The sequence below is a fragment of the Castor canadensis genome, chromosome 17, assembly GCF_047511655.1.
Source record: "Castor canadensis chromosome 17, mCasCan1.hap1v2, whole genome shotgun sequence".
In the NCBI taxonomy this organism is placed as follows: domain Eukaryota; kingdom Metazoa; phylum Chordata; class Mammalia; order Rodentia; family Castoridae; genus Castor; species Castor canadensis.
The window spans coordinates 10,285,514-10,313,217 of NC_133402.1; the positions used below are offsets into that span (position 1 = coordinate 10,285,514).

General features: G+C 43.1%; 1 protein-coding gene across 7 annotated transcripts in view; it reads right to left on the reverse strand.

The window, feature by feature from the left end:
- Nucleotides 1-27,704, reverse strand: part of Cpped1 (calcineurin like phosphoesterase domain containing 1) — a 114,150-nt gene that overhangs the window by 80,859 nt on the left and 5,587 nt on the right. For 4 of the 7 annotated variants that reach the window (XM_074059568.1, XM_020167241.2, XM_074059563.1 and 1 more), the window contains exon 2: nt 13,854-14,072. The exons of 1 other annotated variant lie outside the window; for it this stretch is intronic. In XM_074059568.1, coding sequence (XP_073915669.1) covers nt 13,854-14,072 — 219 coding nt within the window. The remainder of the gene's footprint in view (nt 1-13,853; nt 14,073-27,704) is intronic. 2 more of the 7 variants (XM_074059566.1, XM_074059564.1) reach the window with 1 other exon arrangement.

Sequence of the window (27,704 nt, forward strand, 5' to 3'; positions counted from 1 at the left end):
GGCTTTAAAATTGGAGAGTTTGTGAATAATCTCTGGATAAAATCATTATTAAAAATAAAACAGAAATAACTGTAGTTGATGGGGGGAGCATTAATGGCAGCCAGTGTTCTAAGCACTTTATAATTTATAGACTATCATATTAAACTCTTGTGGGAAACTTACGAAATTGGTACTGTTACCATCTGCCTTTCACAGGTAAGGAAACTCAGATTAAAGAAGTTAGGTAATTTGCTGAGGTTATTGGGCAGGTAAGCAAGAGAGCCAGAATTTGAATTTAAGCCATGTGACTTCACAGCCATGTTCTTGTAACTCTTACACAGGTATAAATGAGGCAGGGCTCAAGCAAGGGTGCTGTAGTACGGGTCACAGCAGGACAAAACATTAAGTGTTCACTAGATAGGGACTGTTTAAATACAAATAGGGACCTTGTCCATTGTAAAGTGAAATACATCTGCATGTTTTGCTACAGAAAGACCAGGGCTAGTGGAGCAGCTCAAGTGGTAGAGCACCTGCCTAGCAAGTGTGAGACCGAGTCCAAGCTCCAGTACAGGAAAAAAAAAAAAAAAAGTAAACAATGCTGTGTCATTTTGCTCCCATTTGCATTTTTTAAAAATAAAAGGAAATATATGCAAATGTACCTAAGCTTGACAATTTTCCATTAAGACCCCTGAATTGCAGTTCTCTGAAAAGCAGCAGGTCCATGATGAAACATTTAGGTGTTTTTCTGGATACCTTTCAGTACTACACTAAGTGCACCTTATTGGTGGATTTATTACACGTGGTTTTGACCAAACACAGTCAAAAATATAATTTAAAAGAAACTTCAAAACCAAAAAATTTAAATTTCTGTGTCCACATTCTGCAGCTCAGCTGGTGCAGACAAGCTTTCAGTCAGCCCTGCATTATCAACAGTTGTGTTTAAATCACTGTGTGATCTGCTGTGTACTTTCCCATTCTTCATTTTGTGAAAACCTGCCTCCCACAAGCAAATGGTGCCCCAGAAGCAAGGTAAAAGTGAATGTGCTTGATTGATGTGACAACTTGAGAATCTGAGACTTGTCGAAAGGAGCCATGTCTTGGGTGGAAGTCAGGTGGCATTATGGGAAAAATGAGTCCAGCATGTGCAGCACAGGGCTGACCACTGTGCACTCCGAGCATGCGCAGCACAGGGCTGACCGCCGTGCACTCCGAGCATGCGCAGCACAGGGCTGACCGCTGTGCACTCCGAGCATGCGCAGCACAGGGCTGACCACTGTGCACTCCGAGCATGCGCAGCACAGGGCTGACCGCCGTGCACTCCGAGCATGCGCAGCACAGTGTTGATGGCTGTGCACCCTGAGCTTTGTGGTTTGCTCAACCACTGTCTCCTTGGATCCATAGTCCAGCAGATACCAAAGGCCTACTGTATTGCATTTGATTTTTTAAACCATGGATATGGGCAGGAGCCACCCTATCCAAGGAAGCCTTTTTAGCTCACCCACCAGGTCAGGGCTTCACACAGAGTCACTCACAGTGCCACATACCACACCGGTAAAACCCACCCAGCCGCCATTTTGTTTTATCTGTCCATCCTTATGCTTCTTGTCCCTATCCCTGACTAACCTGTAAGCTTCCTCATGTCAGACGCTCTGCTTATTTCTTGCTAAACAGTAACAGGTGCATAAGTTATCAATTAGAAAAACTAATGAATAAACGCATTCAAGTCTTAGGACTTGACAACAGCCACCACCAGTCAAGCACTGGCAGTGACTAGAGAAACAGGCGGTGCCTCACAGGAAACTGCTCTATCATATGAACTCTGCTTCCACTAGAAGTGGGTCATGGTGGCACAGCTGCCATGAGTGGAACTTGAGAAAGTGATTTACTCCTTTGATTAGACACATTTGCTTTCATCTGGTCCTTGAGAATTTATACAGTCATAATCCTTTCCCTCTCTAATGCTTTCATTATCTTTCCCTAATTAATTGAGGTATGTAAATTCATTGATCTAAAACTTTGCAGACATAAACATCACTCAGGTAGTGACCCAGCACCACACTGCTAACAGATCAAGCTTAATCAGGTTCTACCGGTTTTCAAATTACACACGTTATTAGGCAAGAATCATTTAATTTTGTATCTAAAAGCTAGAGCTTATTACACTAGCTGCTCCTAGACATTTATAGCAACTCACTATTGAATTGCTACTATTAACCAAGTAGGACACAATTAATAAAAGGGATTTAACTCTTTGACATAATGAGGGGTTTGGCATGATATAAATGTGCTCTGAGGAAGAAAAGAAAAAGATTAAGGAATGTAAATTATCCAAGTGAAATTTCTAAAGCTGCTGCCTTCTAGATCAATACAAAATTTCTTCACAAAAAGATTTATGGATATGACAACAGTATCTCACCCCAATGAAATATAAACAGAGAATGGAATAGTAAATTTTTTATACAAACCAAACAATGTGTACTGATAGAACCTGCACTGGTTCCCAATCAACTATGTAGGAACGGGGGCGGGGAACGACACCGAATTTGAGACATACAGGTGAGTTTCTGAATCTGGGGGTTGCCAAATGTAGGTCCTCAGCAGTTTCGGCATTTTTCCAACCACTCGGTATTTTGTTCATTCTCCATTCTGATCACTTGGCTGACTACCTGATAATTGAACCCTGCTGGGATCATGATCTTCTTTTAGTACCTCATTTAGTTGTAGAAAATAGGCCCATGAAGGAGGCAAAATATTCTAATTCCAGGAAATGAGTGTTTATAGCAAAACAATAAATAATTGTCAGCTAAGCAAAAACTAGGAAGACGTGAGATTTGCCCACACCATGTCAGTGAGCCAGGGGCTTCTGCAAGATTCCATGGCCTCCATCCACCAGCTCCAGAAAACTTCAAGAAGGGTGAGGGCAAAGGGGCCCCAGAACTGTTCTGCTGGGAGGGCTGGTCCTGTCTCTGAGCAGCCACCAACTCTTGCCTAAGGGACTGCACAGGCTTGGCTGCTATAAGCCAAGGGAGAAGCAAACAGAAACATTCAGATCAGAAGCATTTGTTCCTGTACTCCTCAGGGCTCTCATCTTATTTTTGAGTCATGGAGCCTGTTATCAGCCAGCGTTCTCCAAAGAACCAGTAGGCAACTCAAAGATATGAAAGAGGAGGTTTATTATGGGAATTTACTCATACTATCATGGAGGCCAAGTCTCTCACCTCTGACCATACATTGGAGCCCATGAAGGCTGGTGATGTGATTTGGTCCAAGTCTGAGGAATTCAGCCTGAATCCAGGAACACAGATGTCCAGGGCAGAAGATGAATGTCAAAGGGGAGTCGAACTTGCTTTCCTTTCCCTTTCGGTTCTGTTCATGCCCTAGGTGGACTGGATACAGCTACCTGCATTGGTGAGGGCAGATGCTCTTTACTCAAAGGCTAATCTGCTCCAGAAACACGCACAGATCACCCAGAAAAAGTGTTTTACAAGCTACCTGGGCACCCCTCAGCCCTGAGAAATTAAGACATAAAATTAAGTATCCTCTGAGAATGAGGAATCTGTGGATAACAGAAGGTTGTATCTAATCTGTGATTATATGTTTGAATATACAAACAGACTATTTTTTACTCAGCAATAAAATAAATGAACCATTGATATGTGAAAAATTAACCATCACTGAGCCCTTAAAGGATCTGATGACAACTATGGACCTTCTCACCATTTCATTCCCCAAAACATCTCTGCAAATACCCTCAACTCTGCCCAGTTTTCCAGGGCTTAGAGACTGCACAAGGTGTATCCATGGTATCCATAGATGTCCAGGCTCAGAGACCTGTCCCTAGAACCCCCTTTTCAGACACTGTATTACTTAGTGCCTCACTAGAAAATCCTCATAAAGTTTTTTGTTTTTCTTTCCTTATTATATTCATATGTGCATACAATGTTTGGGTCATTTCTTTCCCCTTACCCCCCTCCCTTTTTTTTTAATCTTTCTTTTTCTAGGAAAAGCTATGTCCCTCTTAGATATGGGTATGATTTTGTTTCTCTGACAATTCTTTCTGGCTAAACCTTCAACATAACCCAATCAGTCACCAGAACTCTGAAGTTCTGCCTCCCTTTTGTTTCTGCCTCTGTTGACTTCCCTATATGAACTTACAGTTTCTCTGATCCTGACTTAAATTTCTTGCTATAGTTTTCTACTGTATACTTTTGTTCCTTTTAAACCTTCTTAAATGCTTCTGGAGCAAATAAGCAAGGCAAGCTTCTGAGTTTTCAGGTTTTGATCTAAATGCTGGAGCCCAGAGAAAGGGCATGGTGGTTGTATTTGTTTTTTGTTCTTAATCAAAAGGTAACTATTAACCAGTCCTTATTATTCAGCTCCAGTAAGTTCATTGAGTAATCACCTTTCCATGTTTTCCTAGCTACAATTAAGAACCTTCTGGTCTTTAAATTACAGTTTCTGCCACTGAGTTTGTATCTCAGCCAATTATAATATCCACAAGTTGGCTATGAAAAGACAGCTCCCACTGGTCAGAGAATGAGAGGATGTGCTTATGGATATGGGACCCATGGGAATCTGGGGTCCGTGGGAATTCTGGGGTCCTGGGACATGAAAAACTTCGATTTCCACTAGACTCTGAGTGTTATTGGGATTTCCTTCTGTTAGGAAGTTAGCAAACACTCACAGAGGTATTAAGGACTCTGTGATTTCTCACCATAAGAAATTACATGGACTTTTCCAGCCACATTAAGTTTCTGGTCATACCACAGAATACGGAGTTCACTGTTTTTCTCAATGGGAACACTGTGGAAAAAATGGTAGTGATTAGCCCTGCTTGAGGCTGGGTTATACCACAAACCAACAAAGAAGCGTTCATATCCCTATCAAATAATTTATATTTTGATAACTATATTTCAATGTTAATTGGTTTCCTTGGAAATTCTATGCATTTTATCTTACACAGTTAAAAACACTGCTCCTTGATGTGGTACAGGGGCTTCAACCTGCCAAAGAGGTCCAAGACGTCCCTGACTCGGAACAGAGTTAAACTGTTCCCATGTCACATGTGGCAGATGCTAGTGGGATGGATGATCGTGCACCTAATCAGAAGCAACTTTCTAAGCAATGCTACAAGTTCCCTAATTAGTAATATTAGGTAAACCAGCCTCAGCAGAAGGGAGGTACTGCTGCTGATTACTTGGATGCTCTCACGGGGCGGATAATGGATGTGAAGAAGCGGGAGCCAAGGGGCCAGGATGATTGCTCCCTGGGTATGGCTCAGGGTTCGGCAGGCACAGGGCCTGTTGGAGAAGCTGAGTGTAGACAGCCATGCCCCATTCCTGAGCAGAGTGTATTTTGACTAAGGCGTCACATTCTTGCAAGTAAATCCCTTTTGGTTTCTGCGTATTAAACTGTATGATAAGTTGTCTTTAAATCCTGGCATTTCTTAGAGGCTGGAGTAGGCACTTAAAAATAAAAACTTAAGGCTAATTATACAGCTGAGGAAATGAATGTGAATTAACTGAGCTTAAAAACAAACAAAAGTCCTGCTTTAATATGGACAGAAGGACCTCATGCAGTGGGAACTCTGAGATGTGGTAGGCAGCACATCTTGTATGACAGGGACTGAGGCCTCCCAATGCATATAAAGATTACATAGAAGGAAAGTGCTAGTCAGTCTCTGTCCCCTAGAGAAGGAACCTCGAGCAAAGCATTCACTTTGTGGAAGTTACTGGTAGAGTGGATCTCAAACCCAGCCTGTCCAGTTGGTAATTCTATACACAAGAGCACAACAGAGGGTGCTCATAGCAGCATTATGTAAGCTGACTCCAACCCACAGTGATCTCAGGGAGACCATCACTTCTTGTCATGCCTAGGAGGGAGATCAACCAACTATGAGACTCCCATCCATGGAATGGAAGGCAGTGGAACAGCCTGACATAAATCCATATGTATCAATGGGGAAAGATTTTCCAGACAGATGGAAGAGGGAAAAGGAAATCACAGGAAAATGTGTCTGACTGCATTAATGTTTAGGCAAGGTTGCTTACATACACAAACACTTTTAGCTATGGTGACCATGGGGGAAGGGTTTGGGGAAGAGGTTCATGTTTCTTCTAGACATTAATTTTAAATCTTTGCAAAGAGAATCTATTGACATATTCCTTGTGTAACTTAAAAATCTAGTAGACTCATAATAAAACAGATGAGTATCTACTCTAGTGTGAATCCCAAAAGAGATTAGAATGTCTTATTTCCATGTTCCTGTATCCTTCACTTCTACATGAAGCACAGGTGTTGTCTGTTTCACTCACTGGTGCAGCACACATCCCTAGAACAGTGCCCGAATACAAATCATTTATTCTTCTGTCCCACAAATTGGGGGTTTTTTTGGCAGAACTTTTTTTTTTTTTTAAACTCGGGGCCTTGTGCAAGCACTCTACCACTTGAGCCATGCCCCCAGCCCTTTTTGCTTTTTATTTATTTTTCAGAAAGTGTTTCACATTTTTGCACAGGATCAGCCTTGGACCTCTACTACCTCTACCTCCCACATAGCTGGAAATACAGACATGTTCCACCACATCTGGCTTATTTGCTGACATAGGGTCTTGCTAACTTTTTCCTGGGCTGGCCTTGAACTGAAGTTCTCCTAGTTCCACCTCCTGCACAGATGTGACTACAGGTATGAGCCACAATGCCTGGCCCCCTCTTTCAGAGACTTATATGAGGTACCTACCATGTGCTAGGCACCCAACAGTTAATAAGTTTCTTTCTCTCTCTCTCTCTCTCTCTCTCACACACACACACACACACACACACACACACACACACACTGAGAGAGTGAGAGCACGCATTGCCCTTTAGGAATTCAGAACTAAGCTGGGGGAAGGTGAAGTTGAAGAGGTTGGAAAAATGAGATAAGGCCCTTTCCTGGCCAGAGCCTTAATCCTAGCTTTGGTTTTCACAATTATGCCTCTGAGGCTTTGCTTATCAGAGTCTGTCTTGTACCAGAACTATGTTCATGTGTTTGTGCCTGCCCAGCCCAAGGAAAATGAGTGTCAAGCCCCCTGGATCGTGTGACCCACAGAAGGACAAATGGCTCTGTCCTTTGCCTGAAGTCTAGAACACCACAGCTTTCCATCTTTGTACAAAGGCTTTGTTTCCCAACACCAAACATTCATCACAGGATTAGAAATCTCCAAGTGGGACAAAGTCTTGATGGTCATTTGGCCATGTTGATTCTTAACAGGACTTTAACCCAGCCCTCCACACCTAATTTCAGGTCAAGGTCAAGGTTACCAAACCATATGAAAATTAACTTTTCCAGACTCTCTCAAACTGTTTTCCTGATGAAAAAACAGCACAGTTCCACTTCTCTCTGCTTACTTTACATTCCTGTGCTGCTTCCCATTCTCACCAATGCTGTTGACTGCCTCATCTCCTTGCTGGCCTTTTGCAGCCATATCTGAAAAAGCCCAGCCCTTCTCTACCTTGAAGTAAAGACTTTTCTACTTAAGTGTATTATTCTGCACTTTTCGGTAGCAAACATCACCTTTGTGAATGTACCTTCTCCAATTTGCTAGAATTATCTCTGGATTCAATTGCATTTTCATACTGAGTCCCTTTGGAATGTCCCAAAAATTCAACCATGACACAACAAAGGCCATTTTGTCTTTAAAACTAAAATGTGGTTACTGCACAGTAAATGTGTGGAAGTTAACTTGGGGAACAACATTAAACCAGAATGAGGAAAAGGCTTCTGCTTTTAGTGACAAAAGTTTTCTTTCTCTATAAATCCCAAAGTATCAATTCTGCAGATCCAAAAATTTTCCCCCAAACCCTCTGGAACTCATTTCATTTGAAATTGGAGGTTTGCAAACTTTAAATGGCAATGCAGGGCACAGGAGGAGACTTGGATAAGAACCCATAATAGAACCCAGGAATCTTTTGCTGATAAAACATATGAGCATTCTTATATTAGATAAATAAAGACTATAAACAGTCTCATGTCAATTTGGGGCAGTTCTGCTGCCAATCAAGTTAATTTCAAATTTAAGAAAAACAAATCTTAATTTTCAGTGCTGTCTGAATTTTGGAATGGCAGATAAAGGATTATGTATATGTGTACGACACAGTTGTAGCTCTCCAGAACATTCCACAGACATCCTCTTAAAACATGTATGTGTACCTGTTTTCCTGAGCAGTTTGTCAACCTTCTGCCTAATCAGGCATCCTGTTTATTCAAATTGTTAAAGAAGCAAAACAAAACTTACACACTTAAAAGATTTCCTTTGAAAACTGAGCATAAGTCTAAAGGAGTGATGGTTCTCTTGCTAAACACTTACTTTTATCACCTGAAGGAACTTTTCATTCACTGTGATAGACACATAGAAAGTATATAGAATACCTTGAAAAGCAGAAGCCACAGAGTCCTGTCCATTTTAGTGTAGCAAATGCTTATTATACCTTACTGTCCACAAGATTCTTCTGGCGGGTTCACAACAATGCTGCTTCTGACCCGCTAGTTCTAGGTAGAGAAGAGATTTGAATTTTTAAAGAGCTCTGGTTACTGCTTTCAGTCACCTTTTGCATAGTGAGGCTGCAGTAAAAAGTACATGAGATTTGGAAATAGATGAACTTGATCCACCATGTACATGGCCTTGGGAAAGGTACTTCCCTGTTCCGAGCCACTTTTCCCATTAGTTAAAACAGAAATAACAATGACACCTCCTTTGCAAGGTACCAGACCCTGAGTTCCACCCATCCCAGGCCATCTGTGGTGGCTGAATAATCTCCCCTCCAAGATGTCCACACCCTAATTCCCAGGGATTACAGGTGAAATGGGGGTGGGGGGGATTTGTAGATGTGACTAAGTTAAGGACATTGAGAAAGAGAGATTACCCTGGGTTGTCAGAGGGGCCCAGTATAATGACAAGGGTCTGTATGAGAGGGAAGTGGGACAGTCAAAGAGGAGAGAAGATACAATGCTGCTGGCTTTGAAGATGGAAGAGACCACAAGCCAAGAAATGCAGGCAGCCTCTTGATGCTAGCGTCTCTGAAGGACCACAGCCCTGCAGATTCACATTGTACTTATGACCTCCAGAAATGTTGAGAGTGAGTGTGTGTTGTTTTAAGTACAACAGCAGCTACAGGAAATGAATACCCATCTACTGAATCATGCAAATGAAGGCTCGCCCCCCCATTACAGAACAGAGGAGGTCCTCAGTCTAAGTCATCACTGGAAACTAAGTCATATTGCAGTTGTTCAAGAGAAGGGAATGCAGAAAGAACTCGCAATGGAGATTCACAGCAAAGGAATTGCCAGTACAGTTTGGTTATGGCCATTTTTAACAAACCAGAATGGACACACATGCGTTAGTTACAAATGCCCAAAGGCTCATGGGAATCTCTTGCACCCTAATTGTACCATCACATTCCATTTTGTCAGCTCCACGTTGCTAGAATCTAACAAGGCTCCTGGGACACTCCCAGTGGATCGATGTCTCAACATCGGTAAAGCCAATGTAAGTAACCCCATTCTTAAGAATGAAGGATTGAAAATCAATGGTCTCTATATTTGTGCAAATCTTCATTTGCCACTCTTAATATGGCTTATCCCATAGAGAAGCTTTGTAACATAAGAAAATACCTATAAAACCGCAAAGATGTGTGTGGAATGAAAATGTATTTAAAAACAAAATGGACTTTGTCCAAAACAAAGAAGCTCGAATTTTTAGACTTGGCCCCATGTACCTTGGCACCAATGACTCCTCTCACCAGCCATGTTTTTGTGCCTCCTCCTGCCAACTCTAACCTCCACCAAAGGACCTGGTCTCTCATTTCTACTGCTATAACCACAGCATCTTGCACTGCAGTTGTTGGCACTTACTGTGCCAACAATGAATTATTTGTGGATGAATGAATATGATGATGGATATTTATAATGGAAAAGCATTATTATTACTTTCATTAAAAAACATTATTCTGAAAACTCTTTTGCTTCATTTTGAACCAATATCTACTTGACCCAAAATATTATTTACGGTAGAATTAAAAATATGCTTTCTGATCTTATTTGCCTATTGATACATACATTTGATAATTAACAATGTGCTAAGCAGTCAAAGGAAATAATTACTTTTCTAGTGTCTGCCCCTGCATTGAGCTAAATGACAGGGAGGCATATTAGAAAACAGTAACTAGTTTAAAAATGTTGTTTAATCTCAGGCCACAATATTCAAAACAGTTTCAGTTCTCTCACTGGTCCGTCAAGTCCAGTCTTCAGAGGTGATTATGAATTCTGATCTGGTTGCACTGAATATAAAATACACATTCAGTAGTTTGCTGGCTCATACTGACAAGGTCTTTTGACCAACTGGTAGAACTGATCATAAAAACTGTACCTTTAATTTACTTATGCTCAGTATATTCCTCTTATGAAGTAGTGTTAACTGTGTGGAAAGCTTTTATTTTAAATCTGATTTTGAAACATGACTGCATGCATTAACATAATTCAGAACAAGTCGGTAAACATCTACAAGAACATGTTATATAACTCCAGTGAGCCTCACAATATCCTGCTTTTAGAGAAAAGAAACCACCGGGAAGAAAAATGTTACAATTTGGAATCTTAGGATCAAGGGTCCAACAGCAGCAGAAGTTAGTCCACTGTGTGACTCTGGCTTATTGCTAGTTACACCTTTGGGAGGCAGCAGAAACTGCTTGGCCAACTAGCATATTGCCTCAGTTTACCTGAGGACGCTCGGTCCTCTACGACTCCAAATCTGTTGGCCCCTAAGTCACTTCCATATTGTACGACCTCAGCCCTTGTGAACCCTTGGTCACCAGTCACCAAGGATGGTCAAGTTTATGAGCAGCTAACGTTTTACTTCTTTACAAAACAAACTGAGCAGCTGGGCGTGGTGGTGCCCACCTATTAGCCAAGCTACTTGGGAGCTGAAGGTAGGAGGATCAAGAGTTCAAGGCCAGCATGGGCAAAGTTAGGAAGAACTTATCTTGTCTCAAAAATAAACAGGTAAATGGATGGGACTGGAGAACATCATCTTAAATGATGTTAGCCAGGTCAGAAAGCCAAAGTCCACGTTTTCTCTCATGTGGAATATAGACCCAATACAAAAACAAGTAATATTATGAAAAACAGGTCACGCTAAGGGTAGGTCACATACAAGAGAGGGAGGGTAAAATAAGGAAGTTAAGAAGGTGAATATACTTCCCATACAAGAGGGGAGGAGGCTGATGGGGGGAAATGATGGAGTGATCTAACAAATGCACAATATAAGCCTGGTCGGAATTGTTGCCATGAATTCCCCCCATTACGACTATATCCTAATAAAAAATGTTCTAATAAAAAAAGAATGAATGTAGAATTTTTAAACCTGTTGAAATCACTGTAAGATTGGGACTAAGATAGAAAGGAGGAAAACAGAGATGAACCAATTCAAGTTATAATACATACATACATGGAAATGCCACATGGAAACTTCCTGTATAGCTATCTTAAACAAATAGAAGCGTCATTTTGTTTTTACAAAATCTGAGAACAGGAGGGCAGAACAGGTCCTGTATGGGAGGCTGGGGACCAGTTGGAGGCAGGGGCAGAGGGGAGGAGGTGGGGAAAAGATAAGAAAGGTGAATATAGTGCAAATACTGTGTACACAGTATGTAAATGGAAAAATGAGACCTGTTGAAACTATTCCAGGAATGGGGCGAGGGGGGATAAAGGAGACTGATAGAGGGGGTGAGTTCAACTATGATATATCTGATATATTGTAAGAACTTTTGTAAATGTCACAATATACCCTCAGCACAACAATAAAAAAATAAGTAAAACAAATTTAAAAAAATACACAAGGACTGGGGTGCAACTCAAGAGTTAGTGTGCTTGCCTAGCATTTGTGAGGCCCTGGGTTCAATTGTTCAATCTCCAGTACTGGAAAAAAAAAAAAAAGAAAGAAAGAAAGAAAGAAAGAGGATTGTCCTTACAAGTGTGCTTCTGCTCTGGATCTGGACAAAGCTGCCAAGATGGTCACCTCCCCTGCAGAGGTACAAAGTTGTTGTCCTCAAACCATGTAACCCAGGCTGTTGAGGTTTTTAATTCTCGCTACTTCCCTGGGCTAAAGAGCTCATTCACATTCACCCATTTCACTGGTGGCAGACAGGGGCAGGCAGCCCAGTCTTCTGGGTTCTAACTGAGGTCTTCGTCCATGGGATTCTAATCCCTCTTACTCTTCCTGTCACCTCTGTATAGGTCCAATAGTGGGTCAGGTGTCTCCCCAGGGTACATCACTGGGTTCTACTTGGGGAAGTCATGACATGGACATGTCCACACACATGACTTGGTGTAAAGTCCAAGCACAAGAGAATGAAGGGTGGCCTGGGGATTCTCCCTGCTGCTTGTGCTACCTGAACATTACAGAAAACAAAACTTGCTGCCCCCTTCCCAATCTCCCATCTTCACTCTGGGCTTTGCTCTGGGCACAGAGGCTGCCGGACAAGTGGCATTGATAGGGTAAAAGAATGCCCTCCCATTTCCTATAGAGTAACTCTGCTCCCCAGAGGAGTTAGAAATCATGGCAGGACTCATTCCTAGTTTATAAAGAGAGTTACAAAAAAAGAAAAAGAAACAAAGAAGGTAACTATCTGAGACCAACCCAGGTAAAAAACTCAAGATCCTATGGGAAAAATGAAAAAAAAAAAAAAAGAAAAAAAAGCCATTACAAGGGTTGGGAATGTGGCTCAAGTCCTAGAGAACCTCCTCAACAAGTATGAGGCCCTGAATCAAACTCTGATACGTCCAAAAAAAAAAAAAAAAAAGCCACTGCTGTGTTTTCTACCATGGTTTTCAGGTCATCTCTGTTCCACCGAGCAGCCATAGGGACAGAGGTGAGGGGCAGAGGCTGTAGGTACCAGCTCTGCCTTCCTGATGGGTAGGAGCACTTTCTTCTTGCCTATACTTGCTTGCCGGGCTTTAGTCCTGTCTGGAAGAGAAAGATATAGTAGGGGTGTGTTCCAAAGGCATCTGTTATTTTTGCATTCCTAGCATCTCATTTGTCTTTAGGGAAACCATCCAGTTCTTCAGACAGCACAGTTGTAGTGGAGCTGACCTCACACGCTAGCTTCAGGGGTATGAACGAGCCAGATGACTGTAGTCTGGGACTCTGACTGGACCACCCCAAATAGGGCACTTACTTTGTGCTGTGTTTTCTGTAGAAAGAATATAAACTGAGAGCGCCCAAGACCCCCTACTGAGACAACCTGTGCAAATGAAGTCAGCCCAGTGGGGAGCAGAGATGAGCAATGGAAAGACCACATGCTGATGGTAACATCTGAGCCTGACTCCAGCTGAACCTGAACCCAGATCTGCCCTGGACACTACAGTCCCATGAGGCAACGTGTACCTTTAAAACAAAACAAGACAACAAAAACTGAAATAAGTGTAAGTTGCATTTCTCTAACTTGCAACTGAAAAAGCAAGAATGTGGGAGAAATAAAAGTGTAAAAAGTGAGGAGAAAAGGAAGCCAATCATATTTAAGGATATGTTGTCTAGAAGCAGCTCAAGTTGGTCCTTAGAAATGCAGAAAGGTGATGTGGGGGGGTAACAGGAAGAGGGAATTGGCTCCAGAACTGCAGCTCTGCCTAATTACTGTGATTAATCTCGTCAAACTCTCTCTAAATACAAAATACAAAACAAGGGTGCATTTTTTGATGTTCAATGATACTGTACCAGTCTTGAAGGAATGAGCTGCTACTGAATAGAGATGTCTCTGGACAGAAATCATTTTTCCCCCTGCACACAAGGTCATGACTGGCTGAAGTAGAAAAGGTTGTACATAAAAGACAAGCCCTGGCTTACCTGGCATAGCATGGATGAGGTCACCACACAGAACAAAGAATTTGGGCTTGGGGTTCAGTTTGTTGATGGCTTGAACAGCTTGCTCAGTCAGACGGATCTCCTGCCCCCACTCATCACCACCGTTGTCACAGTCTCCAGTGGACCAGGCCTTCATCAGCCCAAACTGTGGGTCTGCCCCTTGGATGAAGTAGAATGGACCTTTCCATTCCCTTTCCTTTTCTTAAAAAAAGAGGGAGAGGAATAATATGAAATCCAACAGTGCAGGCATCTGGGTTACCATGCAAGTAGATACAATATTTTTCTTAAATTAAGTAGGTCATTTTAATAAGCAGCTACTCAAACATACCATTTTCCTGTCATAGACTAGAGGATTTTGATTTATACTAATTATGCCTGAGACCTGGTGATTCCCAAAGACCACGAAGAAAACACGTGGGCTGCTACAGCCACAACCCACGCTGTTTGTGTAAAAGCTAGGTGGCCAAAATGAACCTCAGAGCCACAACACAGCAGTGTATAGAGGATATTAATGCTCAGTAATAGCATTCTAATTGGAATTAAAAATACCCCAAACCGAATGCTGCCAGAAGCATTATATTTAAATTACTAGGTGGAATGCTTACGAATCTTTTCTGCCAGGCTTAATGGCACCATTTGTGCTGTTTCATGGGATACAACAGAATTTTAATTATAAAACTTGGCACTCCAAGCTCTGGCTACCTGGAGGGAATTACAGTGCCAGAAATGAAATCTTGAAATGAGTGAGTCAATGTGAAGGAAGAAGAACCTGTGCTCACACTTCAGAGGAAGCATCGTGACAATATCCTAGTGTGAGGCTGTACCTAGGGAAGGAAAGGATGTTCTTTTTTCTTTTTATCCCCTGCTTTACTCAGGTAGAGTTGACAAATAAAAATACATACTATTTAAGATTTACAAGAGGACATCTGACATACAGGTACACTGTGACATGGTCACCACACTCAAGCTGACTAATAGAGTGATCACCTCACATAGTTACTTCGCAAGGGGGTGCAGTGAGAAAACTTAAGACCTACTCTCTTAGCAAACTGCAAGTATATTACACATTTCTATGAACTAGTCACCATGCTTTACAATAGGTTCAAGAAACTATCTTTTAAAACGTCTGGACACATATAGGCTCAAGAAACTATTGATCTTTTAAAATATTTTGACACATAAAAACTGCACGTCATTGTGGGTACCATGTGATGCTCTGACACATGTATACATCAAACAGTGTTCAACAGCCTCTCATACACTTACCATTTCTCTCTTAAAACCTACAGGATATTATCGCTATCTGTAGGCATCCTATAGTTCAATAGCACAGCAAGACTGGTTTCTCTATCTAACCATAACTTAGTACTGGTTGACAGATCTTTGGGACAGGAGTCTTTATGTTCTAAGAAAGGGCTCTCTCTCAGGTCCCCTCAACTGCAATCACTGCATTACTCTTCGGGTTGGTTCTGCTGGGCTGGGAAGCTTTGTTGGCTTTTAGTCTCTAACCTCATACAACAGAACTTCCACGGTATCTGCTTTAGCAGAGTGAAATGGCCACTAGTGGGTATGGAAGCCGTGCAAGTTTCAAACATTTCTCTTTTTTTTTGGCACATAATTCTTTCTTCAGACAAACTCTCACATGGCAGACTAATGTAAACACGAAAACAATGGCTGAGGATATAGCTCAGAGGTACAGCACGTGCCTAGCATCCCAAGGTCCTAGGGATGGGGGAGGTGGGGGGGGGGAGGTGAGGAAAGGGAAGGGGAGGGGAAGGGTGTGGAGGGAAACCAGAGCTGCTCTTGTAGAGCAGTACCTGGAATTTGCACTGTCCGTGAGGATCTGGTAAGAAAACAGACTGAGGACCCAGATCTTCAGCATTCTCATTTATCCTGTGAGGAAACTGAGACCCAGAGAAATGACATGACTTACTGCCAAATGGCCCTCCAGGCCTTAGTGATAAGGACAAAACCATCTCCACAATTGTGAGGCTGTTTTTTTTCTTTTTAATACCAACAATTCCCATGGAAGTCACAACCTCATTATCGTTTCACACCTGTGTGTTTGATTCCCTCATCTACTCAGTATTTTCTGAGACCTGTTGTTTGCTAGGCTCCGTGAAGGGTCCTGGTGATGCATGGGTGACCAAGACAGACACGGTCCCTGCTCTCCTGGTGCTTAGTTCTTACAGGGAGAGAGAACAAACAAGGGAACAGGCAGGGAACCGACTCAGAGTGCTCTGGGAGACACAGGGAACTAAGAATGAAGTCATGGCTGGTTGAAATAAGAGGCACAAAAGGCCTCCCTGAGGTGGTGACTTGTGATTGGAGGTCTGAAAGGCACAAAGGAACCTTAAAATTACAAAGCCTCCCTTCTGCATAAGCTCACTGTCATCTTACAGCAGACCTCTGGCTTCAGTCCACCGCTCATCTCAATTCCCTCTTCAGAAGCTAATAAAAATCACTTCTGTTTGGCTAAGGTCAAGTACAGAAGTTAATTAAATAAAAACAAGTGAACAGAAACACCTTTTCACACTTTATAAACAAATGGTACATGCATGTTAACCCAACAGTCCTCAGCCTACAGCCTAGATGTTCATCCAGATCACAACCCACCAGGCCACGTTCTGACCAGAGTGCCTGAAACCCTGCTGTACGTCTCACTGCAAAGGACAGCCATTGGCTGTGCTGGAGGGTTTGACCCACACTCACCCAGCCCTTACTGTGTGTGGTACAAAGACTACCATGGCCCTCCAGAGATCCTGCCCAAAGATCCTATCTTTGTAGACCCTGTAGTGTGGGCTGAACCCAGGGACGTGTTTCCAGCAAACAGAAATGGCATGCCCCTTCAGAGAACAGGCTAAAAAAAGACCATAACCTATCACCTCCTTTTTGCTCAACCTTCACTCTGGAAGTCAAAAGCTGTCATGGTGTAAACAGCTCCATGGAGTGGTTAAGGTGACAAGAAACAGAAGGGAAGTCCCTGGCCAATGGCCCCTGAGCAGCAGCATTCTGCACCTGAAAGAGGGTTCTCCCTCATCGAGCTTTCAGATGAGACAGAGCCCAGGGGAACACCTTTACTGAAGCCTTAAGACGCTAGACCAGGAAAAAAACCCAAGGAAGCCAAGCCTAGAAACCCAACAGAAACTCTGAGGTAAGGCAGCTTTGCTGCTTCAAATTGAGGAGTAGTTTGTTACAGAGATAGACATCTAGAAAGCAGGCAATAACAACAAAGGGTCAAGGAGGAGAAAGACTTCCTGGAGAGCCGAATGTGTGTCACGAAGAAAACTGAGATTCTGCTTTATGTTGTAAAGTTGTTAGCAACATTTACTAACTTTATTTGAATAATAACCTTTGTATATCACTGAATGCTTTCAGCTATGTGCCTGCTTCTGAGGCTCTTTGCCAAGCTATTTAAACTGTACAAATTAATCAGATCCAGATCTGGAAGGTGATGGGCACCCAAGGTCACTGCATAAATCAACCTTCTAACACAGTTTAGAAACAGTTCCCAGCAGCAAACACTTTAACAAGTCGTGTTCTATGACAAATAATCATAGCCTTAAAAAGTCAAAAGTCCTTGGAGCTATTAAAATAAATTATGCATTCCTTATTTACTTAATAAAAACTTAGATGGGCTGTCAATTTTATGATGATAAAACACAAAATAAATACATCCAATCTAAAGTGAATGACAGCTCACATAGCGATGCACCATGCATGTCCTCTGTCTCTACCTAATAAGGTGACTTGTTCAGTCAGGGCTGCAGAGTGTCTGGGTCCACTGAGGATTCTTGCTCAGAAGCTGGTGGTCTTTATTCTCACCTTACTTTGAATCAAGGCTGAATTACAGACATTTGGGGCTTTGCAATGCTTAGTTCTAGGAGGAGGATCCTTTTGTAAATGCACACCTCTCCCATTCCTCAAAAGGGTAGCTTTTTACATTATGAAATTGAATTCTTAAAAATATTTGCATTGAATTATTTCACCTAAGTCCAGTCTTAGCCTCAGGACAGGGACAGCTAGCAGCTACATGGGCCCAGGTGAGCTTGTGACACCATCCCTTCCAAGGCAAAGCAAGTATCTGTCCCTGAACAGTCCAGTTTCTCTTGAGATCTTCTGGAGGCATTTTCTCACAGCTTGAGGCACGGATATCTGGATAAAGTGAGGCCCATCCCTAAAGAAGCTGACAGGCAATCACAGCATTACTGGAAATGGAGAGAGAGAGAGAGAGAGAGAGAGAGAGAGAGAGAGAGAGAGAGAGAGAGAGAGAGAGAGAGAGAGAGAGAGTGTGTGTGTGTGTGTGTGTGTGTTTTTCCCTAACTTTTCCTAAAGAGCTTACATATGAAACTGCCAGATAAAGGGTAAATGCCTGGCAGCCCTAATTAAGGAGAATTAACTGGAAATGGAGGGTTGAAGGGGAGGAAGGAGGAGCGGATGTCATGACAGTAGTGAGATCAGGCTGCCCGTGGACATAGACAAGCCAAGCTGGGCTCCTGGCAGTGTGTTGGGGACCAGCAGCTCAGCAGCCCCTGGGAGTGGATTAGACATGCAGAATCTCAGGCCCAGCCCTGACTGAGTCAGTCTGCATTTGAAGGGACCCCCAGGTGATCTGTGTGCACACTGGAACATGAGAAGTCTGGCATACAACTAACCAGGGAACTCTGCTTGCTGGCAACTTGGGTGTGTTGGATAAGAAACAAATGCACAGTGACTTTTGTTTCCCCAACTGAAATACCACTAAGAGGATTTCATTTTGTTGACAGTGATAATTTTGTTTCTGGTTTAGTTTTGTTTTGGGTTTGCTCATTTTCAGGTCCCTGCCTCCGGCTAGCTCAGGTAGTTGGTCCTAACGTCTCAGTATTATCCATGACCATCTCATTATTACCCTTTAAATTGCCTTTCAAAACCAAGCCAAGATTCTTTAAATGATAAGAACGTGATTGAGAAATTTTCTACTTTAGATTTTATACATCATGACATACAGCGAAAGTACCCATAAACAAGGATGTGCATGCATCACACATGTGTGTTCAGAAGCATAAGAGAGGTGTGTGTGTGTATATATATATATATATATATATATTTTATAAAAGAACCTGAAGCCCTAATTGATGACTCTGATAAGACCATGGTCAAGTTTTGAAATGAACTAAGGACTTGTGGAATGAATAAAAAGAATAAAGAGAACTGAATGAATTAAGATCTCATTTCTGATCCAGAGGGTACCAAAATAAGGCTGCAATCTTTGCAAACTGGATAGAAAGCTAGGGACAATGCCTATGGCACATTTAGCAATAACACAAAATAAGGCAAGACATTTCTTTAAAACACCTAAGTCAGGTATGAACAAGAATGTCCACAGTAAATTTAATCTTCTAACAATTCAAAGAGATGGTGATTTAGCTATCACTGCTGTGTAACAAGTTACCACAAATGCAGCAGCTGAAAACAATACACATCCATTATCACATAGTTCCTCAGGGTCAGGAGTCCAGCCTGGCTCAGCCTGTTCTCTGTGCTGAGAATCCCTCCCAAGTCACAATCACAGCGTCAACCAGTTCGGAGGGCTCATCAAAAGACTCATGTGGGATGGGTCTTTTTCCAAGCAGGATTCAGTCCCTATGGCTGTGGAACTTAAGGGCTACCATTTCTAGCTGGCTGTAGACTAGTGGTCACCCTCAATCCCTCTGGCAGCACACAACATAGAAACGTGCTTCATCGAGGCCAGCAGGGGAGGGGATCTGCTAGCAAACAGAAGTTAATGATCTTAAGTGGCACAAAGATGAAAATGATATTCCATTGCTTTTGCTGTACTTTTTATTATAATCATGACAGCCATGAAAGCAGAAGGCAGGGTCATAAGGCACAGTTGAGAGTCCACTGGAGATGGTAATAAAAAACCCAGGCCTCATCTCACATACTTAACTCAGTTAACTGAGTTTGCACCTCACCTTCCCGTGCTGAGCTGACTAACACCCTTTACTTCAGCCCATCCAAAGGAGGCTGGAAAGCTTAGCTCACAGAAACCCACCTGGTGCCACCTAGGCTCTGGAAAGAATGCTGGAGGAATTGTCAACATTGCCCCAGTCTTTCACTTAACCAAGGCAAGGATACCGAGGTCTGAAAGAGGGGAAGAAGGGTTCAAGTTCAAGGTCACACAGTTAATAAGTAACAACCTCTTCCTAAGAGCTGTTCAGGATCTCAGTGTTGATGGGCTGGAGAGAACCACAAAGAAGACAGACTAGTGGTCACCCTCAGTCCCTCTGGCAGCCAGGGCCCAAAAGTTGTCCATCTCTAAAACATTTCCTTTAAATGGATCTTCTCAGTAAGTGAGATAACTACACAAGAATAACGCTGGCAAGGCCAGAAGCTTTCTCCCAGTAGCCTGTGATGCCACAGGACTTGCCAGCAGCACGGGGCTGATTCAGGGTATGGGCGGGGGTCCAGACACCCATCTTCTGAGGGTGCTAATTGGTGATGTTCTCCAGACATGAAAAAGTCAAGGTCCAGCTAGCAGAAGTGTTTATAAAGTTTGGAATTTGCTACCAACATTTTAAAGACATGAGTCTCACATACATGACTAGGTTCTGGATTTTCTCGGAAAGTCACGGGACCACATGAAGCAGGCCAAGAATAAGCTGGAGCTGTTTCTTTGTTTCATGGGGCTTGTGCGCCTGACCTCTCCATAGCTCACACCTGGCCTGATTCACCACTTGGCTCTGTAATATCTACCATGACAAGCACTTGTCTATGGCAACCCTTCCAGATGAGGAAGAGGAGAACAAAACAGACACATAAAATGATTGCGATCTAACAAAAGGTGAGGGTGGGAACCTGATGAACTGCCTATTCCTCCACAAGCTCCTGATTTCAGAACTGGTGAGACTACAGAGAAGCAGCATTCAGTTGGGCATGCCTACATTTATCTAACAAATCAGAGGAAACAAACTGAGTTTCCACGTTTTCTAAATCAATTTTAAAATTAATTTTAAAATATTCTTAAAGGAAAAGTTTGCCATTGAAATTCAATCTGTAGGTTGTAGAGAGAGCAACAATATCTGGCTGCGTCCAATTTCTGCTCCAGGGTAAGAGGCTATCCTGGAAACCATCTTTCAAAATTGGAGGATGAACAGAGGATCTGTTCCTTAAATGGTTTAATCAGGTGCAAAGCAACTGCATGCAGAGAAGAGTGGAAAAGCCCGTGAGACTTTACACAATGCCTCACCATTAGTCTTCCTATGAGACTGTGCACCTGCCAAGAATCCTGTCTGATAGACAGACGTTCAAATTGCAATTCTCTTTACATTCTGCACTTTCAACATCATGCACTAAGTGTTTCCTTGGATTTGTCTCTGACAATATGTTTCCTCTCACTCATTTTTATTATACCTTTTGGGTGTTTTCATCAATTGTTAATGAAAACTGACTTTTTAATATATACCAAGCATTAGAAATTTCATTGATCCTTTTGCTGTTACCAGTTAAAAACTGACTATAGCCAATGTATCCCCAAAAGCAAATGAATCAGTTTTCATAGCACAATTAGGAAAAGTCCAAAAAGAGTCACCATGTCATCAGCACCTAGAACTATAATAACTGGTACTCTCGCATTGGCTTAAATCTGTCTTTTGTGACCTCAAATAATCCAAGGTGGAAAACAATGATAGATAGCTCTCTTCATTTTTATAAAGAAAAGCCACACTTTCTAAGTCTACTTTGAGAAGACAGAGTTTAAAATGGTAATATGCTGGTCAGGTAGTCTGATTAACAAGCTCTTTTTTTTTTTTTGGCAGTACTGGGCTTGAACTCAGGGCCTACAGCTTGAACCCTTTTTTGTGATTTTTTTTGTTTTTTGAGATAGAGGCTCACGGATATTTGCCTGAGCTGGCTTCTAACCACAATTCTCCTGATCTGCTTCCTGAGTATCTAGGATTAGGTGTGAGCGACAGGTGCCTGGCAAGCTCTTATTATTACAACATCACATCATTACAGTGTACAAATATTTAAGAATTGAAGATTTGGGCTCCTGTTAATTTACCTGACTCAAAATAATACATGAACTGGGGCTAGGAGTGGTAGCTCAGAAATATAATTTCGCCTACACAGGAGGTAAGATCGGGAGGATCAAGGTTTGAGGCTGGCCCAGGCAAAAAGTTAATAAGACCCCATCTCAATTAATAAGCCAGGAATGGTGGTGTGTACCTGTGGTCCCAGCTTCATAGGAGACATAGGTAGGAGGATAGAGGAATGGGTGAGCTCAGGTAAAAACATAAGACCTTATCTGAAAAATAACTAAAAAATGGGCTGGAGCCATGGCTCAGTGGTAGAGTACCTGCTCAGCACAAGGCACTGAGTTCAAAACCCAGTACCACAAACAAAACAAAACAAATAATCCACTGGACTTGGAATGGTGGGGTGATATTTCTCTATCTGATTAGACAAAGAATTACTTAAAAATACGTACAATGTATTTTTGTAGGTTTGTTTTTCTAGGCACATCCAACCTGTAGCTTAGATTCAGCTTAGGTCAACATTTCCACGAGCAAACTCCCATCTTTCACTCATTCTTCCTGGCTCTTTCTTCAGATGTTTCAAGCTTTGCCACCATTGTCTCTAGTCCATCAGTCTATAGATCCTGGGAGTTCATATGTCTGTGTACATGTAGCCAGTCAACCAGCTCTCAACATCTACAATCCCGCCGCTGCAGCCCCAGCATCCTCCAGCCCGGTCACTAAGCCTCTAGCTAGAGAGTCACTGTCCTAAATCTCCACGAGGACCAGCCCACGTCTGCTTCCCCTCCAGCATATCACCAGCATGTGCCATTCCAACCTGACACATAGTAGGCCTGCAAGCCAATATTTGACGAAGGGATAAACGCAGGTGTCAATGGATTCCTGCTCACTCTGCCCCTGCAGCCAAAATGAGCCCAAAGCTATCCCAGCTATGTCTACAGCTGATTCCATTAGACCAGGGGCCTAGGCCCACTAGACAGGGAAGTGGGTGGTGCTACAGGATCCAGTGGGTAGGGGCCAAGGATGCCCAACATCCTGCAATACATAGGGCAGAGCCTCGCAACAAAGAATGATCCAGCCAATGCCCCAAGTGCTGCTGACACACCTGCTGCACACACACAGAAACCCTCCCAAACGGACTGCTATCTGCTCCCCAAACACACCCCACACCTCCCATCCTTCTTCTGGGTAGGCTCTCCATTCTCCCAGCTCTTCCTGCTGCAGTCCCATCCATCCAGGCCAGCCTGGCCACCACCTCCACCACAGAGCCTGACTCTCTCCCTTGCAAGCAGCAACTCAGCCTCCCTCACTCATTTAAGCACGTACATTCTGGCCACCCATTCTACGTGGCTGTGGCCATGCCCACTGCTGGACATTCAACAATGCCAACAGGTCTCCTTCCCTAAGGCCTTATAGAATAGTGGAAGAGAGGGACAAAAGCAAAGAACTAGGCTAGTTACACATCTGTTAGAACTGCAGAGGCAACAGAGGCAAACACAGGACAGGGTGGCTGGTGGGGGGCTGGGGCCCTCCAGGCAGGGGGTTAGACTACACAGGACATGCAGGCTTGGCGAGGCTTAAAGCTGCTGTCCAACTTTAGTCTCCATCTCCTAAAACCCTTACCTGGTCGTGGTGTTTTCCAGAATCTGAGGCCCCAGTGCCTGTACTCAAACCCATTTCTACTTCTTACCAACTGTGTGACACAATCAACAATCCCCACAAACTGGGCTTCAGTTTCCTTATCTGAAAAGTGAGAGTAACAGCACTCCCTCAAAAGTCTTGTGAAAAAGTTAATACATTAATGAGTACTGGGTAGCATTTACACTAGGCACAGACCCTTGCCTTAGCAGAAATAAGGCAGCTGGAGTTGCACCCATTTCTCTGTCCCCTGGCACACAGTGGGACTCAGAAAACATCTCCCACGTTGTGGGTACTGCTATGGTGACAAAACAGCAAAGACGGGTAGCTCTACAGCTGCCTGGAGGCTTTCTGGCAAAGGCCAATGGAATGCAATTCTTGCAGATCCTCCCAGCAGCAATCTGCACCGTGAATCACCATCTAAATGTCTTAGCAATACTCTTCATCTTTCTGGGTAAATGATCATATGTTAGTGGTTTTTTTTTTTTAAAAAAAAAAAGGTAGCAAAACAATTCACCATGCCTGGACTCTCTGGTATAGCAATCTAAAAGACACACCATAAAATCATCAGCCTTAATACAACAGATAACAGTGTCCTTCATTAGTGCTTGCTTAGGGCTTGGGGACTGGGGAAAACTAGGGGGGTACAAAGTTTCTTTCCAGGGTGATGAAGATGGTCTAAAGCTGAGTGTGGTGATGGTTGCACAACTCTGTGAATGCATTAAAAGGCACAGAATTGTATGCTTTAACAGGGGGAACTGTGTGGTATCTGAAGAGTGGCTTAAAAGTGTCCTTCAGGAATCTGTCCCCCCCCCCAAAATAATTAACTATGACAGTAATCTTCAATGTCTCCAATTATTCATCCTAAGTAACTGGCCTCTATTCTCAGCCTAAATACATCAAAAGGTGGTTGTGAGATACACACTGGATTCTGCGTCAAAGCATGGCTGCCACCCTTGTCAACCAAGGGTGAAGGACCTGCCAAAATCTTTATCTGCAACTCTCTGGAGAACTAAGCAGGTGCTTCTTGGCCAGGTGCCTTTCAGCATCATTGGCTTTAGCCAATGCTATCATGGACAACAATTACAGGGAAAAAGGCATGTCTAGAACCTTCCGGCACTTTCCAAAAACAGAGCTTCATTAGGGGCTTACCTACTTCAGGTAGATGTTTGCTGTAACTTTTGCCCCCATTCCTCAAATTTCCTGTCCAAGAGAGCAGGCACCTGCTGGCCCATCAGACCTCTGGGCAGATGAAGCCCTATAAGCACAAGACTGAGTAAACAGAGGTGCTGGCTGCAAAGAGAAGGCGACCCTTCCTCCAGGCAGTGGCAGCAGAGGGCACCCGCCAGATAAGCAAAACCTCCTCCCACAAATAACACTGTGAAGGGTGCACACTGCACAGCCACCTGGTGTGGGCACGCTATATTGTGCTGGCTGGTTGATAGCTCAGTTTCATCTTTGTCTTGTCCAGAGAATCCATGATGTGTAGGCAAACACACACAAGGGGTTCTGGAGCAGTATATTTATTCATGTCTGTCCTTTTATTCATTATCAAATGGCCACTCTCCTAGTCTAGACAGGAATCTACAGCACAGAGACAAAGACAGAAAAATTGCAGGAAGCAATGCAACATTACGACACTTTATGTCCTAAGAGCCATAAAGGAAAAGAATGGGGGAAAGCAAGTTGCAGGGACCTCATTTACAAACAAGCAATCTTCAACTGACACCTGAAGGAGGAGAAGGCATCTACAAGAAAGAGTCAAAGAGTCAAAAAGCCACACTGAGGGGTGACCGATCCCAGATTTTCTTCAAAGTGGTCACACTGCTGCAAAAGGAGTGGACTGCAGGGAAAGAGTGAATGTGGAAGGCTGTTGAACTGTCCAGGTGACAGCTGGAGGTGGCAGGGGTCAGCAGGGTGGGAGCTGGGTAGGAGAAGGGTCAATAATACCTCAGCATGTTCTAGAGGTTGAATGGACAGGATTGGGGGAAGTTTGGACAGGGAGGGTACAGGAGAATACAGAGGCCATGAAAGATCCCTCAGACTCTGGCAAACAGGCAAGCTGGTGAAACCAAGGGAAGGAGCAACCTGGGCAGACGATGAAGACAGTCCTGTTTCCATGTGGCCTGGCAGTGAGGCCCAAGGGCTGGGTGGGAACCAGACAGTGGTTTGTCTTTTAGACCTGCCCCTTTACTAACGTGGGGACCTGAACCAACAAGGTCCTAGGTACCTAAAGTCACCACAAGCCAAAATCAACCAGCATATGTTTGCAGCTGCAGCTTCAGGTAAATCCAGACAACACTCTGTCTTCATTTCACAAATGAGGACCTGAGGCATTGGCGCAAGGCTGGTTTCTTTTTTAAATAAGCCTATGCAGGGAGTTTAGACATGCTTTTACTCCACAGTATTTCCCAAGTGTCCAGCTGCATACCAAACTCACTTCTGAAAGTGGGAGGCAGCAGTCCTGGGCTCCAGGGTCTCCAGTTGTCCCAGCCAGGGGTTATTGTCCCTGTTCACTCAAGGATTTGGCAGTTCAAAATCACATTGTGTGATCCCAGCACTGAGGAGGAGGAGGCAGAAGTATCTTCAGTTCCAGGCCAGCCTGGGCTACACTGCAAGATTCTGTCCCACAAAGCCAAAACTGAACAACAAAACTTTTACATGTATAGACATAAAAGTTGCAAGCCCTGAGAAGATGGTCTCTTTATAGACTTCTACCAGGCTGCCTGGACAGTCCAACCAGCACTGTCAAAGCCCTCTGTAAAAGGGACTGGCTTTTGCCCAGGGCCAGCTAGTGGCTCACATGTCTGGGCTCACACTTCAGGGCCAGCTGCTGCACCCACTTCTGGGCCTGCCCCCAGGGGTTTGCGCCCCACATGTTTGTTGAAATGTGTAAGTGGGAGGAGAGATATGAATGTAGAGTTGTTTCCAACTCTAAGCATGTTTGTGAGTAAGATGAATGCTTGGGGATGATCCTAGAGAAGCTGGAAAAAATAAGACACCATGAATTAGGTGCTGGAGAGACAAGTGTTAAACATTTGAAGGGAAATACACCCAGAAGAATTTTTCACTCAGAATGCTTTCCAAGAGATTTCTGACTAGGTGTCCACTGGGAAAAAAAACGGAACTAGAAAGACTCATTCATGGGTGGTGGTTACACAAACAAACAAACAAACAAACAAAAGCTATGTATAGCCCATCTGGAAGCCCAAGCCCAGACAAACCCCTGGCCAGACCTCAAAGACTGGTAAGTACATGCACATTTGTGGTCTGCATTATAACGAAATGCTAAAAGTACCTATATAATTCTTTAATCCCCCTCTTTAACTTTTGTCTTACAACCCCAAAGGCTTCCACTATGATTAAAAAATAAGTAACAATGGAAATTTTCTAATAATTAGACCCTTACTCCATGCCACACATAAATTAATTGAAAATTATCCTTGGGGCTGGAGGTGTAGTTCAGTGGTAGAGTGTCTGCCTAGCATGTGTAAGGTTCTGGGTTTGATTCCTAGGATTGAAAATAAAAGTACTTGATCTAAATGTAAGCTGGGCTGGAGGTGTGGCACATGCCATAGAGCTCCTTCTTTGTAAGCACAAAGCCCTGAGGTTCAAACCCCACCACGGGGGGGGGGGGGGGGGGGGGGGGGGGGGGAGAAAAAAAAACCCACAGGTTAAAAGTAAGCATTCTAACTATAAAACTCTTAGAAGAAAACATAACAGTAAATCTTCATGATCTGAGGTTAAGCAAAGACTTCTTAGGTATGACTTCAAAAGCACAGATGACAAAAGAAAAAGCTGGCTTCCTCAAAATTTAAAACATATCACCCACAAAGTGAAGAGACAAACCCACAGATACTTACAAGTCTTATGTCTGATAAGGGACTTGTATCCTGAATATACAGAAAACTCTTCACTAAGTAGCAAAAAGACAACACAATTAAAAAGTAGGCAAAGTATCTAAATAAATATTCTTCAAATGACCACTGAGCAAGAAGATGCTCAAGACCATTACTCATTAGGAAAATGCAAATCAGAACCACCATGAGATCGACCACTTCATACGAACTTAGATGGCTATGATTAAAGACACAGAGAGTAAGGGGGGTGAGGAATGGAGAAATTAGAACCTGTATACAGGAAGGTAAAATGGTGCAGTTCCTCAAAATGTTAAGTATAG